Below are 27,079 nucleotides of genomic sequence, written 5' to 3' on the forward strand. Positions count from 1 at the left end.
TCGGATTTCGACCTTAAATCCGTCAAATATTTACACCCGGCCTTCGGTTGTTCTCCGAAGGATTTCATTCGATTTCCGCCCGACGTAATTTGTTTACGCGATCCTACGCATGTGCGAAATTCGCACGCCTACCTTTTTCGACGGCGATTATTTACGGAAAGGGAAAATCGAACTTTGAAACGAATCGCATCTTAACAAATATACTTTCGGACCTTAAAGGTAAATTATTACTAGAATCACCTGCTTAAATTGTGTATAAAAATTTACTTCAGGATTACTTACTTTTTCAAAAAGATCAGCTACATAGCATACTAACAGCACACTCTTCGTCATTAAAAAATCTTTATTTTTTTATTTTACCACTTGGCGTACCCCCTGGGGTGCGCACATCCTACTTTGAAGACCACTGATACAGATGACATCGATTCTCAGACTGAAAAATCTGGTAGTTTCATTATATCTAATTGACTTACCCATTTGGTACAGATTCACACTGTTGTAACGTATTGCGCTTACGCATGTCAGGTGAGAACGGAAGAATAAAAAAATATATCTTTATCGCCGTTAACAATTACCACTATTTTTAATATCAAATACTCAAAGACGAATATGTTCCTGAAAAGCTTGAACCATATTTGTAACACTTATAGTGTCTGAAACTAAGTTTCACACAGCTGTTTTTGCAATGGTATTCCGACGAAACTCTCAAGACTAAACCATCTACTTGAAATTTCGAAACTCGAGGGTTAAACGATCATATCAAATTGACATTTACACCGTTCAAGTTGTATTCGAGCGATACTAAGAAAACGATCTGATCAAATACAAAATAGCGCATTAACCTTTTACATTGGAGCGATTTCTGATTCTTCTTCTCTTGGCAAATCGTTTACCGCTCGGCATTGATAAATGTCATGTTGTATATTTTTTTAAATGTTCTCTATGATTTTTAAATAATTATTTTCAAAATGGACTCAACACAAAATATCTTGCATTTAATTTATTAATTACTTTTTTGATTAGTCAGTGGTAATTTTATTCAATATTTCAAAAATGTCCATGTCAATATCAATAATAAATTATTGGTATCTTCGCAATGAGGGTTCCTCCATATTTAATATTACTATAATCAGTATTAATAAGGACACTGCTATTTTAACGATTTTTATATATAATTGTTCTAAGCCGTCTTCACTAAAAAACTCTTTACTGTGTAAATCGTATCGCTTTGTATGAACGGTGTATAATAATACACGTAAACAAAGGAAATATGAATTTAATTATAATAATAAAAATAAAATTTGAATTTGCTCCGATTGATTTTCGTGCCGCCGGTAATGCGTTCTGCTGTTTCGACCAATGAAAAATAAGCATTCAAATATAAAACAAGATGGCCGACAATACCATGACACCGGTTTTAAATAATTGTTATTCAATAATAAAATTTTGCTACGCGACAATAATTTTCATTAATTCGTCATTTGACTGAATATAAATAATTGGATTGCAAATTAACAAGGTGCGTTATAACCATCAAAATTAAATATATACATAATGTGTTAAGGATAAGAAGAATACATTGATTAAACTAGATAAACAATCATAAAATAATCTTTGTAATGAAATTTTCAAATTTTGAATTCATGGCGACGGGCTCCGAGGCAGAAAAGTGAGTTTTTCCTTCTATAAATAATCGGATTGCAAATTAACTGGGTGTGTTATAACTATGAAAATTAAATATATACATAATGTGTTTAGGATAAGAGGAATACATTGATTAAATTATATAAACAATCATAAAACAATCTTCGTAATGAAATCTTCAAATTTTGAATTCCCGTCGCCGGGCTCCGAGGCCGAAAAGTGAGTTTTTCCTTTTATATTACATAAACATTATCATTGCTTTCCGATTTAATGCACATATACGTTAGATTTTAAGAATTGCAAATAAACCAGTTATGTTTTAAAAGTGAACGTGTAATATATCCTTAGTATGTATGAGGATTGAAAGTTAATGTCGATAAAATCGGCGCTGTCGCAGTGCATCAGCCAACGGACAGCTTATAAATGTGTAGTTTCTTGGATGTTATGTAAAAAACGACATTTTACAATGATTATAAATATGTGATTGCATACCTGGAATAATTGATAGCCAAAATATCTAAGAGTGGGTTATTTTTAATTCCGATGTGGCAAAATATGTACAATTTTTGTTCTGTGCCATCATTCCTCTTTCGGAATAGCCAAATTCAAGATATTCAGTTACATTAAGCTTATGTAATATGTTCTTTATAAAAAGATAATACTTGCTGACAGTGACTTCAACATGAGAAGATTCACTTTGTTTATATTATATATACCAATTCTACGTTGTAGCCATGTAGGTCATCATATTGTTCCACCATTGCTTCTGAAAAATAATTAAAAAACAATAAGAGTAAACATTGAACACATTATTACTACTAATATAATCCATAAATTAAATTTAAACGAGAACCGAAGAACAAAATTGAGGGAAGTTACTGTAGAGGATTAAACACGTAGATTGGCACCTCTTCATCTTCTATAAAATTGTCGCAATATGTCATATATTAATTGTTTTCCATACGTAAATGTAATTAGATCTATCATTGCTTCTGAAAATTAACTGTAAACGATACTATATAGTGGGTAAAATGTAACTTTTTGTGTACACTAATACGAGATTTTTCATTATTACTAGCATTGTAATATGTTTAATTAACTTTGGTATGTATACCTTTAATTGCCCAATCGCCGCTGTATGTCTTTTAATATTAGATCCTGGAAATTCAATGATAATTTTGTTAGAATAACCGTGATTTATTATTCATATAACCAAACACTTACTGGCACACTCATAATTTATAGTTTTGATTATGCTACATCACTTTGAATCATCTTCAATTGACACTTTGTAAAAAAACCGCCGTGATTATAACATCTTGCACAGAAATGGGCACAGCGAGCGCTTGCCAGATGTCAAGAACTGTCACATGTAAGCAAATTTGAAAGGGAAATTACCGGTTTTGGGCGCGCTTGAGAACGAACCACGAAAAATAATTTTAACGATTTAAATTGTAAAACACTTATCAAAATATGTATAAAAATCATCAAAATCTAAAAAAAATATTTTTTAAAATATGTTTAGTTTATACGGGATTTAAAATATAATATTAATTATCTGGATTTGTATTAGCTTCTCAATATAGAAAAAATATGTACTTAAATTTTGGGGAACGTTGGCAAATTAAAGTTATAGTTTGTAGAGAATTTTTAAAATTACGCTTGAAAAAACTTGAAAATTTCTGTATTATTGCAATCACAGTTTTCAATGTGGGATGAATGATTCAAATATAAGACAGTCCCACCTTACGTGGGACGTCTCGTCACATTATTTTAATATCAGCTGAATGTTTAATAATTCTTTAAGCACACCTCCAGAATATTTTCACGTCTTAAGAGAAAACACGATCTAAATAACTACTTATCGAACAATTATCGTACATTTTATCTGTCATGATAGTCACAGGGGTACATTTTCCACAGTGATAATATGTGGTTAAGGTCTTGGAACGGATTGTGCTATTAGTGGTCCGTGCAATATTTTCAATTGTGTCGTAAGGAGATCTCTCTTTTCTACTAATGGCGCAGGTGGTTGAAAACCCAACAGACTTCTTCCAATACGAGAATATTTTTTGCTTATATGTTATAGATGTTCATGCGGTATACAAACAATCGAAGATATGTAGGACTGACGTACGAACGTGTAACTAGATTAGAGCTAGGTTTGACAAGGCGAAGCCCGGCACGGATAAATTGTAATAACAGTTCAATAATTCAAGACTCTCGGCTGGCGTATGACAGATGCGCCCCGAACGAAACCCGCATTCTGCGTAGAGATTTGTCTGAATTTGAAAAATACACTACGCGCGTAGATGGCGAGGAGCGGCTTTTCCCGGTTGATATGGTCGTAAAAGAGCGCACGTGTGAATATTCATCGCGGTACCTGTGGAGCAAAAGTAGGAAAGTGGCACTAAATATTTTCTACGAAATATGGCTCCCCGACGCCTCGTAAAGCCCGACGGGCGAGCGTTAAGAGTCGGATCACGGAGGTCGAACCCCGAATTTCTCCGCAATTTATCGCCGCGATTTAAATTTTTAACAATTCGTTCCGTTTGATCCGCGAGAATTTTCATAATTGGCGACAGTGCCGGTAGTGCGCGTGTTCCAACTCGGAAATAGGAATCGGGTGCTCGGGGGGGAGTTTGAATCTCGACAGGTTTTCCGTTCGGCCATTTTTGTCACGCGCCCCAAAATTGAAAAATAACTCGCGCCCTGAATAACCGATGCGGATATCCCTTAAACCCTTAAACCCTAAATCTGACGGTCATTCTCGAGCTTAAACTCGAATCGAAACCAATTACACCTGGTGACGTTTGCTGAAATTGAAACCTTAAACCTTTCGCTCGAGCCCGGCCTCTCGAGAGGCGGCCTCCGTTTGCGCCTCGTGTCGCTTACGACGTTTCACCTGCGCCTTACTGCGACGATGTAAGCGCGCACCGGAACCGAAACAGCGCAAGCGACTTGAGTGCGAACGTACCCTTGGCATTTACCACCTTTCGCCTGATTTACCTAACTGGCTATACCAACAGAGCGGTGCTTCTCAAACGAACTGATTTTTCTCGAACGTCCTATAACAAAAATAAAATATACAGATTTTTAAACGAACAACCCTGTAATAATTCACTCAGTCAGACAAAGTACAATATACGCAGTTTAATTACTGAGTAGATCATCGCAGGCCAGGCGCAAGTTTCCATAGATCATCGTAAAGAGGAAATTAACTTACAATTAACAGATCAGTTACGTCTGATGGGGGCTTACTTTGTATTTGTACAGTACGATAGACCAGTGCTATAAGTCATCGACTAATGACGTCCTGATTCGAATCTCACATTATTTCTATCAACTGCTGTTAAATTGAAAGCTTTTTAGCTTATACGGTTTGATTGTTGTTTTTTTTTCTTTTAAATTTGTTGAGGAATGCACACTTGTTAAGTCTAGTACTATTTTTTATGAAATGTGAATTTGTGGGCTTGTCGGTAAATGCGTTTTCTAAGTAACCTTTACTAGATTAAATCCCTTCAATATTCCTGTCCATAGATAGCAAAGCAAATCAATTCGCGTTATCGACATACAGTTCTTAAAATGCTTGAAATTTGGGGACGTTCACAGATGACGCAGCAGTCGCGACTATCGCGCGCCCCGTGCAATATATATTTATTTAACACGAAACAAATAATGAGGCAGTAAGGGACGCCTTATAGAGTTATAAGCCGCCGTTTGCTTCGCTCCCTTTGAAAATTGGCACATTTAGGGAATAGTGCGGCGCAAATCCCCCGCTGCGAATCACTGCATTAGAGCGTTTCCTTCGTTTTATTCCGTTTCCTTGTAATCGCAAACGTGAGCGGATTCGATATGAGCTTTCGGATATATTTATTTTATTAAAAAAGCGCAGTTTACACCTTTACGGTTACGATTACGGTGTTCTACTTCGTTTCGCAGAGAGCATTTACAAGATCGCTGACGACAACACGAGGTTCTACGGCACGTTCACCACGGCTTCGACGGGATTGATGGGATCCGCCATCTGCACGTTCACCATCAAAGATATCCAAAAGGCTTTCGAGGGCAAGTTCAAGGAGCAGGCCACTTCTTCGTCGGCATGGCTGCCGGTGATTAGCAGCAAAGTGCCGGAGCCGAGGCCCGGCACTTGTGTCAACGATACAGAGAGTCTACCCGACACTGTCCTCAACTTCATCAGGTACCATTTCATCTTATTTACTTTATCAATTCCTATACCTCATATATTTATGAGATCAGTCCGAATAGTAGCAATTGATATTAAAAAAATTCTCAGCCAAATATCGTCTCCGAGACAGCAGGTAGCAGATACAGTCGTTGAAATTCAATAATCTAAATCAAATTATTCGCGTTAAACACTTAATATGTTTTTTTTTCACATTTTGAAAAGTAAATTAAAGTGTATTTTAATCTGTCGTATTTTTTTGGCAGCGTTGATATCTTGCATTTTAATTAATCTGTAGTCAGAACTAACTATTAAAAAATCGGGTTTATAACGTACCATCTGAGTTGTTGCGCATGACATAGATGACTTTAAACTGCATTGCTAAAACCATTTTGAGCATGACATATGTATATGCCTCTGGACTTTTAAAGGTTAATGAATGATTATATTAAATTTCGCGCAAAGTTTGATCGAACTAATTAAGGCTCAGATTTTTTACTTAAAGCACTTCTGGATAAAGCGCGAGTCTATCTCGAAGTAAGCCAACAGATTTATGTAAATAATGCTATTTTTCATTTTGGAGAAATCACTCGATTAAACCGAGGTCCCAGGTGCTACCGCTAAACGTCAGTCACCCCGGCCGTAAATTTACCTGTTTAGAGAAAGCCTGAGTCGTAAACAAGTCTCTAGACTTTTCATAAAGAGTACCCCCATAAAAAAGTTTCATCTCTCCGAACGCATCTGAAAAATCCATATCCGGGAGAGGTTGAAAGTTTCCTTTGAAATATTAACATGTGCGCTCAGAGACGCCTCGCGTGTCCCCGTCGCTAAATCTAGCGTGAAATTAGAGGTTTTGTGTCGAGCAAATTCGAGCGGGCGCATTAATTGCACCTGGGCTGGTGCCTCTTCTTCCGCTTCTTCCGAAAAAAATGGTTTTTATATTTAAATTTTAGCATCGAGCGGATAAAATATGCATAAAGGGCGTCCGCGTACAGCTGGGACAATAATTATATAATATATTCACAGACTAAGGAAACACCTAGGGCCAAGCTCGACTGGAAAAAAGAAGATAAGAAAATATCGTCAAACAACATAATTATACACCGCTACAATACGAAAGAACGCTATTTTAGTATCTCGGCGCTTCCCCTAATTCGAGAACCCCCTTAGTATAAATTAGTCGTCGTCTAATTCTGATTCAATCCGAATATGCTTCTTCTCCGAGTCCCATTTTTGACAGGCTGTCCTCAAACGATATTAAAGACACTACTAGGGTTGCTTCGACGATCAAACGATCTTAATTTGTTAATTAATAAAATAAGAAATGTTGTACGATGTCATCTCATTGATATTTATCTTAATTTTATTGAAAAAAGACCGAACACTAAACGAATGCGAAAAAATTAATGCAAAACCTAGTGCACTTTGCAATAAAACAGTCTTGTGACATATGTTTATATCAAACATAGTTTCAGTCTTGAAAGCATGATATAATATATGGATAGGTACTTGATCTTTAATAAATTACCACTGATGAGATTAACATTTTCCGCTCAAGTCCCAAACAATATATTAGTTTTTCATTTTATCCATATTTATTTATATTTAATTTACTTCAGCTAGACGAGCTAGGTATATTATTTGTGTTGGTACTTTAACTTTAAATTAGATCATTGATATTTCTAAAGTATTTATTTTGTGTTCATGTTTCGGAAGCCTATAGGAATATTGGACTAAAACTTATTATTTTTATTTTAAATCGATAATCCAAGGTGCTGAGGAACTCCCAGCGTTCTACGGTCCCTAAATTTTTGACACTTTCGAAAGTATTTCGATAATCAACAAAGCGGTGACATAAGTGTGCCGTCATAATCGCGCAACGTCATACGCGCACCTAACATTTTCGCGCCGACATAATCGCGCTATGTTCTTTGCACAAAATAAAAAAATAAAAACAGAATTGTATAAAAATTAAATATAAAATAGGGTGTCGAATGGAATCCCAACTGTATATTTTTCATTAATTTGTTTTAAAATATCAGTAAATATTTTTAAATCAGACTAATATTTTAATACTTACCTATACATATAATATGATTTTGGTTAGTCTATAGAAAAGTTTTGCGATTTTCTAATGGCTATTCGAATTTTCTAAAAAGCTTTTATTTCATCGTTATATTTGCATCCCCATTGGTCGATCTACTCAGATGTCTTAAGAAAATTGAGTGCCGTATTGTGATTAATGATATTGTTAATTTCTTCTTCACTTCCCCCCTCACTCTCTTTCTCTTCTGGTTAACTGATATTGGAAACGACATCTGCATCACTCGCGGATCACACAAGTCGTATACTAATCACTCTTTAATGTTTTATCCCTCGACAGTTTCAAAATCTTTCCAAGATATTTAAAACTTGGAATATTTTATTACTGACTTAATTTTTTTAAATTAAGATTTATATTTGGTAGTTTATTTTTGCTTTGCTTATTTATTCTATGATCATTCTTGATTATATATTTTATCAAATGTACAGTAAAACGCAAAAAATATATTGTATATTTCTATAGATATTATCAAAAATTAAAATTTAAATAGATTGAGTTTCGCAAAATAAACAACATATTATATATGATCGATGGTACCTAGCAGTTTCCTGTTATTTATTTATTTATTCAGCTAATACACCTAATTTTTACACTAATTAAACATACATATAATACATAATATAAACACAAATATAAAAAAGCCTATTAAAATTTATTTATTAATGCACGAAGGTGTTTCTATATTCCATTTAGGATACGCTCTACATTTTTTTGCGGATTGTCCTAAAAATATTATACAAATTCACACCTTCGTACATTATTCCCCCGGCCGTACTCATTTTCTTCTATCTAATATATCCTTAAATTTTCTATATTTCTAGTATTAAATCTGTATACATTTTTATTTTTTAATTAATACTTATTAATATACACTTTTTCGTAAAATTCGAAAAATATTAGTTACGTTCAATATATTTAAGGGCATCGATATATGTTGTTTATTTTGCATCACTGATTTTAAAACTATCGATTTAATTTTTATTTTTTAATATTATCTATAGAAACATACATTTGACATTTACTGAACATTTGATTAAATATATAACCAAGAAACATCATAGAATAAATAAACAAAGCAAAAATAAATTACCGAATATAAATCTTAAAAAATAAAATAATAAAGTCGGTAATAAAATATTCCAAGTTTTAAACATCTTGGATCATAAGCTATAAAACTTGAATTAAAAGTTTTGTGAATGGGACAATGAACACTAAAATAAATGAACCGCATATAATTTACAACTGCTAATGAATAACAGGGTTTTATAAAAAATGTCAGAGTAAAAAATCAGTTTATTTTATAAATATTATATGATAAAATCAGATTTGAATTTATTATAAATAATTGTACTTATTTATACGTATAAAAATAAATCTAAATATGAATAGTAATATTCTATATATTCATAAAAACGTGCAGATTTTTATATCGGTGTGTAAATGTTAATACCAGTAATAATAAGTAGATATAGACTCAGTAAATATAAATTTAAATACAAGTTTTGGCTCAACCCCTCCTATGTTATCTTATCAGTAATACACTACAGAAATTAGTATCTCACTATTTTGTAATGACATTGCTCCATTATTACATAAATTCAATTGTGATTGAATTTACGTAATAATGGACAGTGGACTACATTTTTTATTTCAACTGACTTTCATAAAGCTTGTATTTTTTTAACAATCTGTGAGCAATTTGCTTTTTATTTGAAACTGCTCTGAAGCTCATTTAATTTCATTGTATTATCTGTAAGAAAACATAAATGTTAAACCATTTTTCATCGTATAATTCAGGAACATTCTAGTTATTTTCAATCATAAAAATTTGAGTTTCTTCTCTCAAATTCAAAAATCTTTTTAACCATTTTCCGCGACTTAACCATCAAATTTTTGAGTAAAAAAGTAATCGTTTAAAGATAATCTTGAAACTGATGATGCTTCAAAGAATTGTTTTTTTTCACTGCGACGGCGACGGCACGATTTTATTGCTTTTGACGTGAATTTTTGAGTCCTGAGAAGTTATAATTGTTTTTTGGCAAAATTCGGTTTATATGATCCTCATTTAATTTTTAATATTCTTATAAAAATCGTAGTGTGAACTACGTTAGCGACGGCACGATTTTATTATTTTTGACGTAGATAATTGTTTTCAGCGCTTTCGTCATTTAATCTGCAATATTTTTACAAAAGTCCGTACCGTAAAAGTATAATACCGGTAATACCGGTATTGAGTTTTTTTCGGCAATACCGGTATTATTATAATCCCTAATCTCATCCATATTTTCATCATTCAAAAACTGACTTTATATTAGCACATGCTTCCCTTAATTACATCTCAAAGGCGAAGCTGCTAATCCGTGTTAAAATCGATAAATACAATTTAGTTTTTGTTTTCGCAGATCTCATCCCCTGATGGACTCGGCGGTGACGCACGAGAACGAGCAACCGGTGTACTACAAACGGGATATATTCTTCATGAAGCTCGCCGTGGATCGGGTGAAGGTGGACATGCTCGGCAACAAACTGGATTACACCGTCTTCTACGCCGGAACCAGTGAGTCCCTCTCGTCCAATTATTCATGTAGTAGCGCTGCATTATGAGCGATAACGTTTAAAACGACATTAGCCTTAATGGCTTCTAATGCATTCGCCGTACCTTACCCCTCGAACGCTTCGTTCTCAATATTTAATGGCGACTGGCAAATGACGCGCGTCCTACCCGTATTACACAATTATCTATCTACTCTACCTATTGTAGGAACGTATCAAAATTGGAAAGCCCAAATGTTGCCTCAGCTTATTACGTACAGAGGTACGTACGGTCCCGTCCGCGTCTGAAGCCTTGTACGGCTTCGTTGCACGACAGATTTCAAATTAAACTTCACTGGCGCATCTATATTGATTGGATGACGAGCTACAGACATTATTTGCGTTGTTGTTTTGAATCGCGATTAAGTTACATTCAGGACACATTTCAACCGGAATGCGCAACCTCGCTGTTTTCTGAAAAAACTTATATTCTTGATACTGGATTTGAACGGTGGATGGCCGTTAGGTCTTCGCTGGCGTGTCGGGTTGTATTTTTGTCGGCTGTAATGTCTGTGGAACAGCTGGTATGTGGAACTGTCTGTACAACCCGCTGATGACTCGTGAGCATTTCAATAGATATTGATATACCGGTAATATTAATTACAAAATTATTTTTTTTAAGAATAAAAAATACGTAAATTTAGCTATATCTCGAAAATTATTTTACTTTCTTATTTTTTTATTTTACATACAAAATAACTATCAAATGTCATGGGTCAGATTTTTTTTTAATTCGTAAACTAGTGTAATTTACAAAAACAACAAAAAATTTACAAAACATAATCACCCATGCTGAATTGTAGTAAGCATTGTATGGGATAATGATATAATTAGAATATTTATTATATCAAAACAATAATTGCTGGGGTATTCGAATATTTGGGTTTTGCTATACTCAGATTATTTCTTCATGTTGTTTTTACTGCCAATTAATGGAAACAATAAAAATAATGTCAATACCGGTATTATTGCAACCCTTTTATGTGTCACATATTTTATAGTGCTGGTACGAGAGCTTTCATAAATCGCAGATCGAGCCAATTTCAGTGCTAAAATGTGCATTGAAAAAATATTCAGATGGCAACTCCTAAAAATTAAAGAACTAACGCGCGTCCTTTCCAATCAAAGAGTAGTTTTTCGGTATTACTTTTGAGTGATATGTAGACTAGGCTTACTGATTTTTCCGAACAAGATTATTCAGGACACATTTTTATGAGGACAGGAACTTTCAGGACAGTTATTTTTTCGGACATTGATTATTCCGGACAAAAAATATTTTAATAAAAAAATAATGTAAACATTTGGATTGTTGAATTTTTTACTACCAAGAACAATGTAGCAATCAACTTGAATTAAATCCAATAAATCAATATTTTTACTTCGTGAAAAAACGGCAATCCCGAGTTTGCCTTAATTACTTTTTTTTCATTATTAAAAACGTCATTTTTGTCTAAATTTGTTCAAAAGGATTTTTATAAAACATAATAGTAGTGACATGTAATAAAATTAATCCCTCGCGTAACTTGAAACAACTTTTTTCTATTGTCTTGCCTAAATGATATATTTCCGTTTTATGATATTTACTTTTTATGAAATTAATATTTTATTATGTTATTATTTCAAGAAAAATATCATAAATGTAACAAAAAGCAATTTCGTCGGATTATGGTATATTTCAATATATTAATGAAAATGTAAAATTATTATAAAACAAATTACTACATCAGTAGCAAAATTATGATATTATTTCTTAAAATATATAATATTTTCCTTGAACTAATAAAAAATAAATATTAAAAAACACTTTTTTTTCTTCAAATTGCTTCCATCGCTAGTGAAACCGAATCTTCTTATGATGATATGCATTAATCCTTTCGTAGTATTATTATCAATATAATCGCTACTTTGTATTAACTACTCATAAAATATGATTTTGCAAAATAAGGGAAGTCATTTTAGATTTTTCCAAGGAGGCATTAAAATTAAAGTCAGTGTTCGGTTTTTAATATTACCATTTAATTAAAAATATTTGTTTCATTTTCAAATTTCATTATTAACATGCATTTTCCTGAAAAAAAAACAACAAGGTGTCTGTTTAGAATCCACGTCAAAATCAATAAAATCATGCCGTAACGCTTGGTTATCTAGTGCTCATATTAAAACTATTTATAACATTATTACGACTTACAATGATAAATAATTAAATGAAGCACATCTAAACCGAATTTTGACCAATAGGAGAGCGCAAAAATCTCTTTTCCGAAGTCAAAAATCTACGTCAAAAGCACGCACAATGAAGTATATATTATATATTAATTTTTCAAAAATTATTATAAATAGAGCGCAAAAAACAATTATCCTTCTCAGAAGTCAAAAAGCCATACATGTACGGTGGCCAATAAATAATAAATTAACAATTTTTTTTTAAATAATTTCATAAAAAAATATTGAGAGCTTCTGAATTGTAATAAAGAAATCCATAAAGGCCGAATAATATATAAAAAAATCAAATGCTAAATGCCTTTATAACCCAAAAAGTTGAGAGTCCAGTATTCGCACACTCCTTTGCTTCGGTACCTCACGATAGTGAGATACCGACAGCTAATATTATATAAATTATGATATTAATCCCATAAATTTTAATCTTTTTCTTTTTTATATATATATGTTTAGTTAAAAATTTTTGATGTAAAAATTAGCTATAAAGCTAAATAGCGAAGAAGTCCGCAACAGATCGAATGCATTTAAACAATCTTATAGTAACTGCATACAGAAAAAACTGTCGAATTTATATTTTTAATAAATATCGCAAGTGTCTAGGTTGGACCATTTATGAACCCCTGAAAGGATGAAATACTCTCGACAATCGCCCGTCATTGGTTACAAATTGTCTACGATCGCTCAAATAACTGAGGAATAACCGAGTTAAATCATCCGAGCAACTGTGGTCCAACATTTTTTTTTCATAAAAACTCATGACAAACCTTGTCAAAAGTTTTTTCTCTAAATTTGTATATACGACGTCTACATGAATTTACACATTGAATGATTTTGTCACAAAATTGTAAATACTTTCAATAAACATCTACTGCAACGGCCCAAACTGTGTGTAATTGCCACCCCTCATAAAATTATAATTTCTCGATGCACATAATTTTGTATATCAACCTACTAATTAATTTCATTTATCCAAAGTTACAACCTAACAAATTTATTTAAAATGTTTACTATTATAAAATTGTTGCAATAGATTAGCTAAGCATGTTTATTTTTATTAAATTTCGATAAAGGAAATTGCTTTCATTAATAATACAGTCGAGAAGCATCAACTCCTTGAAAAAATATTTCTTTTGATATAATTTATTCTATTACGCGTTTCTTTGGGTGAACCGCAGTAATTATTTGGAGCTTCTAAATAAATTCGCATTTTAATTGAATTTTAAAACTTTTGACAGGTTACAAACAACGGAGTCCATTAAATTTGCATTTCATTTTTGAATTACATCATTTACATAATAATAACAGTAAAAGTATGGACCTTAACTTGATAAAAACACCCAAAACAAAATCAGTCGATTGACGTTCCGAAACATCGCCGCAACGAGAGCGGATAAAAACTTGAGAAATGACCGCTAAATTTATTTCGTCCAAATAAAATTAGGAAAAACAGAACTCGACCCTCGATCCCAGACCCAAATAAAACTTCACCAACTTAATTCTTCGGCTTTATAAATCGATAAATGCTTGAAACAACGGACAAATAGCCCAGTTGCCCGAATGAAAAATAAACACGTCGATTAATCAACGTATAACTTGTGCGATAGATCAATGGTAACGTTAATTAACAATAGATTCGAATCCATACGAGCTCGAATTTTCCGGACATTTTTGTGGACAATAATTATTTCGGACAAAAATATATTTTTAATATTATATGCAAATTTTAAAAAAATGAACATTTCTAGTCCTATATCGAATCTCATTCGACTTTTTTTCATTTTTATTATTTGTTAGAATTTGGATGCATAGTATTTTTTACTCGTTATCTATTTAACGGTATTCAGGGAAGAACGTTGAGAGTTTTGATGATCATTCAAATGAGTCTTAAGTGAAATTAAATAATTTTGTCAATACATAGTTTTATTAAGAAAAAAAATCTAAGAATTTTGCAAATCAATAAAAAAAATGGGTTTAGAATCAGCAAATATACAGTTTTTAAAATGAAAACGATACAGATTATGATAAAATATTGATGAAACACTTTTATTTATTTTTAAAATAGTAAATATCAAACTTAGTGACATCTACAATACTTTTTTAATGTTTAACACTTTACGGTAAATTTACGCGGCTAGTTTCGCATGACTGAACAGCGAAAAGTCCCGATACATTGTACATGTTTTGATTCCAGTTTCTCGTGCATCATATCAATATTTTAATGACCTACTTCAGTGACTCCTAACCGGTGGTATGCGTAGGTCCAAATATTGCCGGCAAACCTCATATAAGGGATTAATGAATACGTTCGAAGGCCCGAAGTAATAAAAAAGGGACTCAAATTTTATGGAAGGACAGAAACTAAAATTTATAGGTATACCCAAAAGAGGCATAAATAAGACAAAATATAAACAATGGTGACATGTCATTGCTGAACAATAAGGGCGATATACTTGTTTAAAACGACTAATAAAGTAGTCAATATTGGGGGTTTTGGTTTAGCGAGACAAGCCTTGGTTATTTTTTCTGGCCACTATTAGTTTTTCGTAATATTATATTGTGCTATTTTTTTTAACCGTTTTGTGATAATACAATGTCTGTATTGAGAGTTTTTTACCGAGCTTGAAAATGTAATTATTTTGTTTTGTGATTTTACTGTGATCGTTAAAAATGGATGAAAAAAATATCAATGATCACAGTGATTCTGAAGAAGTTTTGGGCAAAAAGTCCACATAAGTGCAGGACCGTGTGTCATGCGTTTATCAGTCTTCAAAGATTCTCCAGAAGATTCGACATTGGATTAGTCAGAATATGACCCTTCGGGAAGTTTAAATCATTTCAAAGGTGTGCCAGTTAATAAATATACGTTGTTGAATGGTCGGCGCACTGAGGGGTATTTGCCCGATCTGGGCGGCCAAAATTATTTCTCCACTTTAGTTGATTCCATGAGTTCTCTTAGTTCTCAAATATACAATATTATAAGTGTTAAAAAATACATTATAGAAAAAAAACTTTTTTTTTTTTTAAAAATTTTTTTGTATTTTTCATGAAATAATTCATGCAATTTTATTTTAATAAGTTTTTAAAGTATTTCCTAAATTGTAGGCCCGAAAAAGAGGAATTTCGTGTTGAACGGTCGTGCGAACTTCGCCGCGTCAAGTGTTAAAAATAAAAAATAAATTGTATATGTCACAAAATTCGATATTTGCAGTTTTTTAACAAGAAAAAGTATTTCACTAGTATTTTATCATACTCGGTATCGTTTTTATTTTTAAATATGTGTATATTTGGTGATTCTAAACAATTTTTTATTTTATTTTATTTTATTAGTACGCATCCACAATTTGAGGTTTACTGATTTTACCATGGTAATCATATTATTAAAAATCACAATCATTATAAATCTGTATTTTGAATTTGAAGATAACACGTCACCTAATTAAAAGTTATAATAGTTTAAAACGTTTAGTTCCTAACTTTCGCGACTAAGCCCCGTCCCATTTTTAAGAATAATGGTATGCAATGTGTTAAAAACCACAAAAATCTGCAGCCAATTTTACATGTATCATTAAGAGAAAGATTTAAGCTTTATATTGTATTTAAACCTACTTAAAAAAGTGGTGGAAAATATAACTAATGAATGCAATATTAGAAAAAAAAATAGGAAAAAGTACTAAAAAATGGTACTTATTCAAAACATTATTGTGTGTTTAATATAACAACAACTGCAACAAAGAGCTATGAAACGTAGAAACACTTACCTGCTTTATCAGAATCAATGGTTTGGATTTTTAGCTGTACTCAAATAAAATAATGATAATTGTCCAATGTACGAGTATGCAATCGACGCCGAGAAAACGATGCGTGCACTCGAAGGGATGACTGACTTCTGACCGATCGTGGGTGGCTAGCGTTATGCAAGGAGTGGGAGAATTGTTGATTATTATGTCCAAAATTATCAGCTTTACAGAGTAACTTTTTTTTTACCTGCGCTTAAATTTTCATAATCGACTTTTGGCCGCCCAGATCGAGCAAATACCCCACCGTGCGGTGGTCAAGGCACTCCCGTCGTGGTCCACCAAATAATAAATGTTGTAGAGGACCGCCTAACTTGTAGCCAAATAAATCGTTCTTCACACAGTCAATACAACTACAGTTTTTATTGCCATTTAATTAATGCTCTAATTTATGCCATAATTATTAAAGTTTATTTTGATTTTATGGAAACAGAATCGCACAGTATAGAAAATAATTCTTTATATACAACGTTTTCCGTGTGTATTTATTTTTAATATTTTTTGCGTATTTGAGAGGAAAATAAAATTAAAAAAAACGTTTTTAATCGCGAAAGTTTGCGCATTGGAAGGCCCGTATTAACATGTCAGCGCTCGTAAAATATAACCGGATCCGAAACGTATAACAAAAATAAATTACACACCCACCCACCCACTCGCCGGTGTGTTTGCTTTTCGAATTGGATTTATGAATCGGCCGTAATCATCGTCCCGATATGTTCACCCGTGAATTATGACAAATTTCATTTTGACAATGCAAACTCTCGATTGCCTAATTTTTCAAAAAACTTGCTTCAAAATACGCATATATCACCTTCGTCGATTTGTGTGGAATTACTTCCAAACGCGAATGCCGCTTCGTAACGACTAGACATTGAAAACAGAAAAAGAAGATTTAAAAAGAGAAATTCGTATCAATTCTAGCTGCTTCGAATCCTTTGTCAGATATTCAAACATAGGTTGTATAATACAAAATTTTCACGAATTTATTTCCTAAAGTAAGATTTCATTTTTAATATCTAGTTTTATTTTGGCGTTTTAAACAACACTAAATAAATCTTAATCGTATTATATTTTTGCCTATAACTAGTCTACCAAAATAAACAAAAAAAAAATGCTAGAGGGAAAATCAGTATAATATTATTGATGTTTTTATTAGTGAGTATATTAAGTTAGATAATCCCTGCAGAAAAAGCTTAGACTATTAGATATAGAAGATCAAGTCCTCTATTATGTTACTTTTATGCTAAAGCCTGACTTGAATACAGCTTCCTTTTGTTTCAAAAATAAAATCAGCACAATTGAAAGTTATTTTGTGAAGAGTATAGAAATGAACTACGCTTCGAAAACGACAATATAAAATCTTTTTTAAAAAACCGTTCATGTTTATGCAGTGAATATGGAACGGAAACGGAACTAGCGTACAATAAATGAGCCTTATTCAAACAACCGCTGTCCCTATCTTCCGGTTAGACTGTCGCACCCTTTATTGATATGATGTTATTGCATATCTTGTCCCTGTAATCAGATAGCGTCGAAAGAACGTCGTGAGGGTGTAGTTTGATTCCAGTCAGGTATGTTCTGCGGTTAATCCGCGCGAGGTGGTCCCTAATACAATTATGTCTGTTGTCGGAGGCCTAACGAGCCCCCGCAAAACTACCCCGCTGCGTGACTGCGTATGACACTTTTTAATTAACTCGCTCCCTCTTCAATTTGTATAATATTGCCATTCGTATCTCGCGAGGTGTCGCTCTCCAGCTACAAAAATATTTAACCCTTATTAAATATTTAACATTCTGCGCGCCTCCCCTTTGTTACGGCGTCACCTTTCCCTCGCATGAGCGAGAGTACTATGCTCCTCTTTGCATTCCTATCGATTGTTTACACTCTCCATAAACGCTTAGAAAATCACAATAGTATGAAAAATGTCGTTACTGGTAGTATTCAAGGCTTATCCGCTTTGTAAAAATCATATCATCTATATTATACGAACATAATAAATACTTTTACAATTACACGGTGCAGCTCTAAAGGGAGCAGTCTCTGTGGGCGCTGATTTGGTCTTTCCTCGTCCTCACTCGACTCATGGATAGAATTTTCTATCCATGAGTCACCCCTTATCTCACTGTGACAATTTTTTTACATGTGACCACCACTGTATTTCTTATATGTGACTCAATTGATTGATAAAAGATCGATCAGATAATATTGTTACTAGATTGAAATTCAACAATTAATATTGTCTAAATAATACAACTCGTATGAACGTGGTATTTCTATGTAAACTACATATTTTTTTAGTTTATATGCTTAGTGGTATAATTTTTTCAAACAGGCCTGTAAAACTCGATCATTAATATAAGCTAAAAATACAAGATTTAAATTTATGTGGACCGCAAATTTTTTTTCTTTAATTAGGGATGCTTAAGGAAGTTGTTCTTTTGTTTTTTATTAACTCCCACCAGCATCCGTTAACGAAAAATTTATGAAATGACCTTTTTGCCCGGGGCGCTGAATATCCTCGAGATGAGAATGACAATATGCCGTTTAAAATTTACTGTGAGCCGCGAATTTGACAGGCCTAAGCTACAATATATTATAATATATGATGAATTATTCTCAAAAGTATCTCTATATAATATAATATTCGTAAATATATTTCATATTTCATGCCTGAACTATTTTTCAAAAGTTGTTTAAAAAAGTAACATTATTTTCTTCTCTCTTTTTTAAATAAATAATTAACAACAAAAATAAAAATATTTGCTTTTAGAACATTTAACCGAAAAATCACATATTTTTATAAAAAAAAATAGAAATAAAATTAAGCACTAGAAATTATGCTTTATAATTTCATCTTTGAAAATCAGGATCCGTTCTTAAACAGTTTTGTGAATGTCTATTGCGCATTAGTAAATTACAGCAGACCCCCCAATAACACGGTAAATTAGAGACGTGCTATTTATGTGCGTGTAGTTGGGGGACTAGAAAATACTCATACATTTTGACTTTAAGTACATACAAATCAGGCGTATGTGGTGAGTTATCAACCTTTGACTTCCTCACACATAAAGTAACGGTGACCCAAATAGACACGTCCCCAATTTACCGTGTTATTGGAGGGTCTACTGTACATATTGATTTTTATTTTTTGCATCTATTCCAAAATTATCGCATCTACATTATAAGTATTACTTTATAAAACGAGGCGGCACCGGTCGTCGTCTTTCCGTCGAGGTCCACCAAAGAATATGTTGTCCTACGCCACCGTCACGTCAGTGTCGCCTAGTTTTGAACCCCCTTATCTCTAAACACAGTATGTATAAACCATATCTTGCATTTTAATTTGTAATGTTACATTTTTCATAGTTTATCAAAAGGTATTTTGATATTGAATATTAAAAATACCGAATTACTGGTTTTGAAAATATACTTCGTTATTGAAATCCCTAATCTGTATGCCTCGCTTGCTTATGCATAACACGTTATTCCCACAAAGCTGTACAATATTTGTTAGGTTGATCAGTTTTTTTAGAAATTGATTTTATTACGAAATTTTTGGGGGAAAAAACGAGGTTTAAGGCTGATACGTATATTGATAATTTTATGGTAGGATTTTAAGGCTGTATATGTGTGAAGTCTTTATTCATTTTTAATGAATTTTATATATAATGTACACACATACGGAGAGATAAATATTGTCTTTGTGTAGGCAGCTCGGAATTTTCCGGACAGGTTATTCCGGACACAAATTTTGCGGACATTTTTTCCGGACACAATTTTTCCGGACATTTGCGGACATTCATTTTTCCGGACAGGATTTTTGCGGACATTGATTATTTCGGAGAAAATATTTTTAATATTATATTTAAATAAAAATTCAAGATTTTTGTATCTTTAACTACCGAGTTGAATGTTGCAATTAACGGAATGATCGTGTCCGCAAAAACCTGTCTGCAAAATTCGTGTCCGGAATAATCACCGAACCTTGTAAATATATTTGTAGTGGGAGAATATAATGTAAAATTTAGTTTGAGTACCTTTTAGAGTAAAGTTAATAGGCTAGGTGTTTCCGAAGTTCAAATGACTTCGGTTAAAGTCGATAAAAGAAAATCAAATTCTATGATGTTATTGCGCCTTTAAGGAAATCGTTCGACCGTTTAGGTAGCGAGTCGAAACAAACCGTAACAAATCCGATAAAAATGTATTTCTTTTCGGTGGTAGGTGTGGGTTAGCGTATCTCCGTCGCACGCCGACTCGCGTCAAATCCCTCGTAATATTTTATCGGCTGGAGAAGAGATCGTATAAAAAATGACTATGGATTTTATGGCGCGTTCGAATTCGATAGGTTACGGCCGAACTTTTACCCGCCGCTTGTAAATATTTGATAAAATCGGCCGAAAGTCGGTGCACTTCCTAATTGAAGTAATAACGCGCGGAGACACGGGGCGAAGTGAAATGTCCCAAGACGACCAAAATTCTGGATAAATAAAGCAATAAAGGGGAGAGGCCCGGAACAGATTCTTTAATATTTAATAAGGAGGTTGCGTGCACTTTTCCCTCCTTTCTGTCTTTGCATTATACACGCGTAGCAATTGTTGCAGTATCTACCGAAGTACGACAACAATTCCCCTACAGGAATATGTTTTTAAAAATGTATTATTAAAACTTAATAAACTCTTAGATGCCATAGATAAAACTTTGTTGGACGGATATTGAAGAAATATGTTTGATTATATTCATATTACCTATACTCCTCCTCCTTCCTATTTTATAACTGTATGATACAGATAAACCGATCACAGTTTTTCATTATGTTTCATTAAAGAAACAAAAGTTTATCTATATTGTAAATAAAAATGTATCGTTGAAACTTTTACTTTCAATTTTTGTCGAAATCTCGCGCTAGGTAATTTAACATCGTCGGTGCAAATAAAATAAAAGTCCCCTCAGCGGCAGGCAACGACGGAGGCAGATACAGCGTACACAGTCGTAAAGGTCTACGACAAAAGGGGTTCGGTATCGTTTACCGGTAACGACTGTAGCATTACGCTCGCTTAAACGACCCATGCGGAGAACGAGCGAACTTTTCGCTGCACGGCGCTGATGAATTGGCCCTATCGGTTCGATTTACCGAACCGAATTTCCTTCTCTTTGCGGAGATACCGATCGGCTCTCGTTCGCCAAGGACGCCTTTTATTGATTTCTATAACGCGAAACGTTTAAACTGAGATCGCCAAATCTGATGGATAACTTTTGCGGTAACTTTGTTTCATTCGGCGTCAGAACTCACGAGCGCTCCTCAATCTTCGTAACGTTCGAATTTTATAACATCTTCCCCGTTGTCTCTCTTACGATGGCAATTTTGCCTATTTTTATTTTATTAAATACATCCGGGGTGAACACCCGAGTTTCCGCCACATAAATCAAAGTCATGGGATAAAATGTAAATTTCAGATTTCTGTTTCGGCTTATTTACGCGGTACGTTGAACAGTTTATTTTATTTATTCGAGTACTCTCCGGATAGCATTCTCAGACTGAACTACCTGCAGGTTTCTAAGAGCCACTAAAACTTCAGTTTTATTACAATAATTACAGTGGTTTACTAAATATAAACCTTGATGTGGTTGTAGATTTTTTCACGCTAGCAAAATAATTATAAATGTATATTTTGTTATTTTTGATAAAGGTTTAAATAATTATTATTTTCACACAATACTTTTACAAGCTTAAGTTACATAATTTTTAGCCCTCATAAACGCGTGAACGGAACTGACCGCGAAGTATCTCTACCGCGAGAAAATAGACCATAATGTGTTAATTTATGCATCTGAATATGAACTAAGATTAATATTATCGTGCATTAAAACGCGAAATAAAAACATTAAAACGACATCTAAAATACTTACCTGATATTCTATTACCTAAAATGCTTCATTATTAGAAACTTTTCAATACCTATGTACGATTTAGCTCGCTTTTAATTAATCATCACGATATTCATACGTGAGATTTGTAAAATCTAACCTAATCTGTGATTATCGATCGGAAATATAATACCATTTTACAAATTTTAAAAATAAAAAAAAATTATATAAAAAATATAACACATACAAAATTAAACAAACCTAATGCTATAGACCTTTAACATGCTTAACTGCATCAAAGCAATTTGTGTTTAGGTATTTTATGTTTTCATAAGGGATTCGAACCCAGGACTTTCAGAGCAATACTTCTATCGTTTTAGTTATATTTAATCTTATCACTATTTTTTATAATATTGTGGCAACAATAATCCATTCTTTACTATCTTGCGAATACGAGTTTAAAACTTTTTTTTCACTATTCACTAGTCTTGCTAATTATTTTTGCACCTTATAGTTATTATTGTATTAAATAGCTTTCAGATAAATATAAATACATTTATTGACTGAGCTTATTATAGAAAGTTTTTAATCGTCATATCAAAATGCATTATAAAAAAGTTGTATGCACAAAGAAATATAAGTAACTTGGTTGCTTCGTTGTTTTGGAGATCTTCCTGCGAAGCTCTTAATCCTAATTTATTGTAATATTAATATTTGAAGAAGTCAAAACCGTGACTGATTGAATTTACATTTTTTTTACTGCTTCACAAATTTCTATTTATGATTTATTCTACTTTTATTTTTCTTTCGCTCAAATTGTAAAAGGTTTTATTACTTTAATATTAGGATGGTAATGACGCGTGAAATATCCCTTCCCAGATGTCAAAAATCCACGTCAAAAGCAATAAAATCGTGCCGTCGCCGTCACAGTTGAAACGCTCAGTAATCTGGTGATCACACTATGACTTTTTAAATAATATTACAAATCAAATGGGGAACATATAAACTGAATTTTAACTAATAGAAGAGCGCAAAATACAAATATCACTTCTCAAAAGGCAAAAATCCATGTCAAAAGCAATAAAATCATGCCGGCAAAATCAATAAAATAGTGAATACGTATTATACTACGAAGTTTATATTAATATTATACATTAAATGAGGAACATATAAACCAAATTTTGATCAATAGGAGAGCGAAAAATGCAATTATCACTTCTCAGAAGTCAAAAATTCACGTCAAAAGCAATAAAATCGTGCCGTCGCCGTCGCAGTGGGAACGCTCGGTAATCTGGCGTTCACACTACGACTTTGATAATAATATTACAAATTTATTGAGGAACATGTAAACCGAATTTTGCCCAATAGAAGAACGCAAAAAACAATTATCACTTCTCAGAAGTCAAAAATCCACGTCAAAAGCAATAAAATCGTGCCGTCGCCGTCGCAGTGGTAACGCTCGTTACCGAGCGTTCCCACTACGACGGCACCGACACGATTTTATTGCTTTTGACGTGAATTTTTGACTTCTGAGAAGTGATAATTGTTTTTGCGCCCTCCTATTGACCAAAATTCGGTTTAAAAATTCTTTGATCAATACTCTCATATTATAAGTGTTTTGTAATATCAGTAAGAATATATTTTTAAAACATGTAATATCGAAGTGCAGATAAACTATAAAGCAATATGCGAGATGTAACATCTGTCTGTACTTCTTCTTCTGTTTATTGTCGAGAAAAATATTTTGGACTTGACGTAATGAAAGTTCTATAACTATAATTAGTTTTAGAACTTCATTAGTTTGAACAGAAAATATACGTTTCGCAAATTACAGGAAGCTGTTTAATCAACGTGTCACAATCTAATTTATTTATTCCAGGACTTTTTTAATAACATTTTAAATTCCCGTGATACTACCGCGGATATCTATTTTTCTTATTGATCTATTCACTTCGCTTTCAGTTTTATTTTATAATTACATCTTTACCTTATCCTGATCTGTTTCAGTTTTTAAGCGTGGGATTTCTGTGTAATTATTTTAAGCGATTTAATTACTTTCCATAATGAATTATCTTCTAGTTTTAAGTTTTCAAGTTGAGGCGACCGCATTTCGCTTTTGATGCTCTGAATTTTATCGCGAATATCATCAGTCAAAGTTTTTAATTGCGGAGATTTAGTTTTTTGCTACTGCTTTCTCATTTTATTTTAATTAATTGAATAATCAATGAAATAAGTTCAATATAATTATAAAAAAAATTTAGTTTAATATAAACTAAAATCTCATTGATCACTCAAAAGAGGGTAGCGTCCCTGTACTTATTTTTTTAGAACTACGCCACTACAGTTAATAATATCAAACTTTCACTGATCAAATTTAATCCTAACGTTGCTAAAAATAGTTCAGCGATTCTAAGAAATTGATTATCACACAATGCGATAATGTTATTCAAACCTTAATATAATATGAAGATGTGAATAATTCAGTATCACTATTAACATCTTCGTTATATTCTAACACCTGAATCAAATATGTATTATAATTCAATATAAATTAATTAAAATATAATTTTTAGGAAAATTTCCAGCAGAAACAGTAATCGTGACCTTTTCCCATATCAATTCTATAGTTCACTATGGCTTTGCGGCATGAAGGTGCACATGATTTATCCTTATTGTTTCGTTTGGGGCGAGGGTGCAACGGTGCAGGATTAAAATATTAAAACACCGTTCGAGGACGAAATCAATTTGGACGGTGTAGGTGTGTGTGTGTGGGGTTACGGGACGCGCGTCCCGGCACTAAAGCGATCCTGTAAATACGTGGTCTGCTTACAATCCCGCACTAAACAATAGCAGTCCCACCGCAAATTGCACGCCACACTTTTATGTCAGTACTTTTATATCCCGGGCATTACACGGCCAATATTAAACATTCAACGTTTAGCAACCGACGATTCTTCTCCCCATTGCGTTGCGGTCGAAGAGAGAGAGAGAGAGAACGTCGGATCACGTATCCGCCAATCAAATTAACGGCAATCAAGTCTCAGAAACAAAGCCGGTGTATACCGTGTTCGATTCCCATGTGTGCTCAAACTACCACTACATACATACATATGTGGAGAGAGAGAGAGCTTTTTTCGCGTGCCTCGAGGCTGCGCTGCTCAAAGTTGCGGTCCGTTATGCGGAACGGAGAATCGGCCGAATCGAGAACCTCTATAGCTTTCATCGAAGAATACAATAGAAGCTAACTCTAATCGAATAGAGCTGTCGTTATTAATGGCTTATCAATATTCTGCGCGCGATTAACTCATCGTCGAGGGTCTCACTTCTATAATCCTCCACAATAGTTGAGCTAGTTACCGACTTGATTTACTAAATCCATCTCGCCGATAATGTGTGCAAATAACTAGATTTTTTTATTTCTTTAATGATTGTCAGATTGGTACTTTTCGCTTTAAAAAGTATTCACACCATTACTCTTCAATACCAGACTATGAAAACGGTGATTATTTGCTTCTATGGCCGACAAACACACCTTGGCTTCTTCGGTTTCGATTAGTTATAGCTTGGCAGATGTGGGTTTTTAGGTGTTCCAACATTTCATGTTTGTCTGCGTAGATATGATCTAAATCAAACATACACACACAAATTTCAGATTTTCTTATTACTCGAACATTGGATGTATTTAATTAATACAATATAATATCAATTAAATAGCAGCCGATCCTTAAATTTTTCGTACATTTCGGGTGGTACCTTAGCTATAATATGGCGGATGTTGGTTTTTACTTTTGTTTGTCGTCGTAGACACGGCTCTTAACTTAACCCCATAAAAACATCCAATGCATGGCCAACTGACGTCAACAAAGCGTGAAATAATGCGACCTTGAAACTTTTCACGCAAAACATCCAACGTTGCACCCAATGTGTGACATGTTCACCCCATGTCTTCTACATCAATATCTTCGATTTCATGTCAAAAATTTATAGCGCTCATCATTGACTCTTACAGTCCAACCTTCATAGTTTTAAAAAAGTAAAGCCCAATGATGCCGTCTGACCACAATGTGCACCAAACGGTCACTTTTTGGGCATGTAATGGTCTCTAGTGAATCATGAAAGATCTACCTCGCCTCATATTTTGTAATTTTGCTTATTAACATACCCAGAGAGGTGTAAATGTGCCTCATCAGAGAAGAAGATTTTCTTTGAAAAATCAGCATCAACTTCCTGCTGCTCTAACACCCAATCTGTTGGTCTATGAGCTTCAGTTATTGTGTTATATAAATTTTATACGGGCTTAGCTGCAAGTGCAAATGCAAAATGTGCCAAAGGGAGCCATAAGAAAAGCCCAAAAGCTGCGAACGCCGACAAATCGACAATACGGGTTTTCGGCCACACTTAAAATTCCTTAGAAATACACAAGTTCAGACATGATGTGATACTCCGTCAGATTTTTTTCGACTCTTATAGATGATAGAGAAATTCAGGAAATATAAATTCGAATTTCTCGTTTAAATATGTTAGTAGTTAATGGTAAACATAGTTTTAGGGCCGAAAAGTTGGCCTCCCCGTCCGGAATATTTACGGCAGTGGCCCGAGAGCTTAGACCGCGATCCTGTCTAGGAACTTAGCTCTGTAGGTACGTGACCGCCGTGCTTAGACATATGCGCTCAT

General features: G+C 33.3%; 1 protein-coding gene across 4 annotated transcripts in view; it reads left to right on the top strand.

Moving 5' to 3' along the window:
- Sema2a (Semaphorin 2a) overlaps nucleotides 1-27,079 on the top strand; it is a 175,773-nt gene that overhangs the window by 141,383 nt on the left and 7,311 nt on the right. For all 4 annotated transcript variants that reach the window (XM_088199387.1, XM_088199384.1, XM_088199385.1 and 1 more), the window contains exons 9-10: nucleotides 5,587-5,845; nucleotides 10,337-10,491. In XM_088199387.1, the coding sequence (XP_088055513.1) occupies nucleotides 5,587-5,845; nucleotides 10,337-10,491 (414 nt within the window). The remainder of the gene's footprint in view (nucleotides 1-5,586; nucleotides 5,846-10,336; nucleotides 10,492-27,079) is intronic.

Source organism: Plectrocnemia conspersa, unplaced genomic scaffold (assembly GCF_051122295.1).
Source record: "Plectrocnemia conspersa isolate PC_06_02 unplaced genomic scaffold, ASM5112229v1 ptg000012l, whole genome shotgun sequence".
NCBI classification, from domain to species: Eukaryota; Metazoa; Arthropoda; class Insecta; order Trichoptera; family Polycentropodidae; genus Plectrocnemia; species Plectrocnemia conspersa.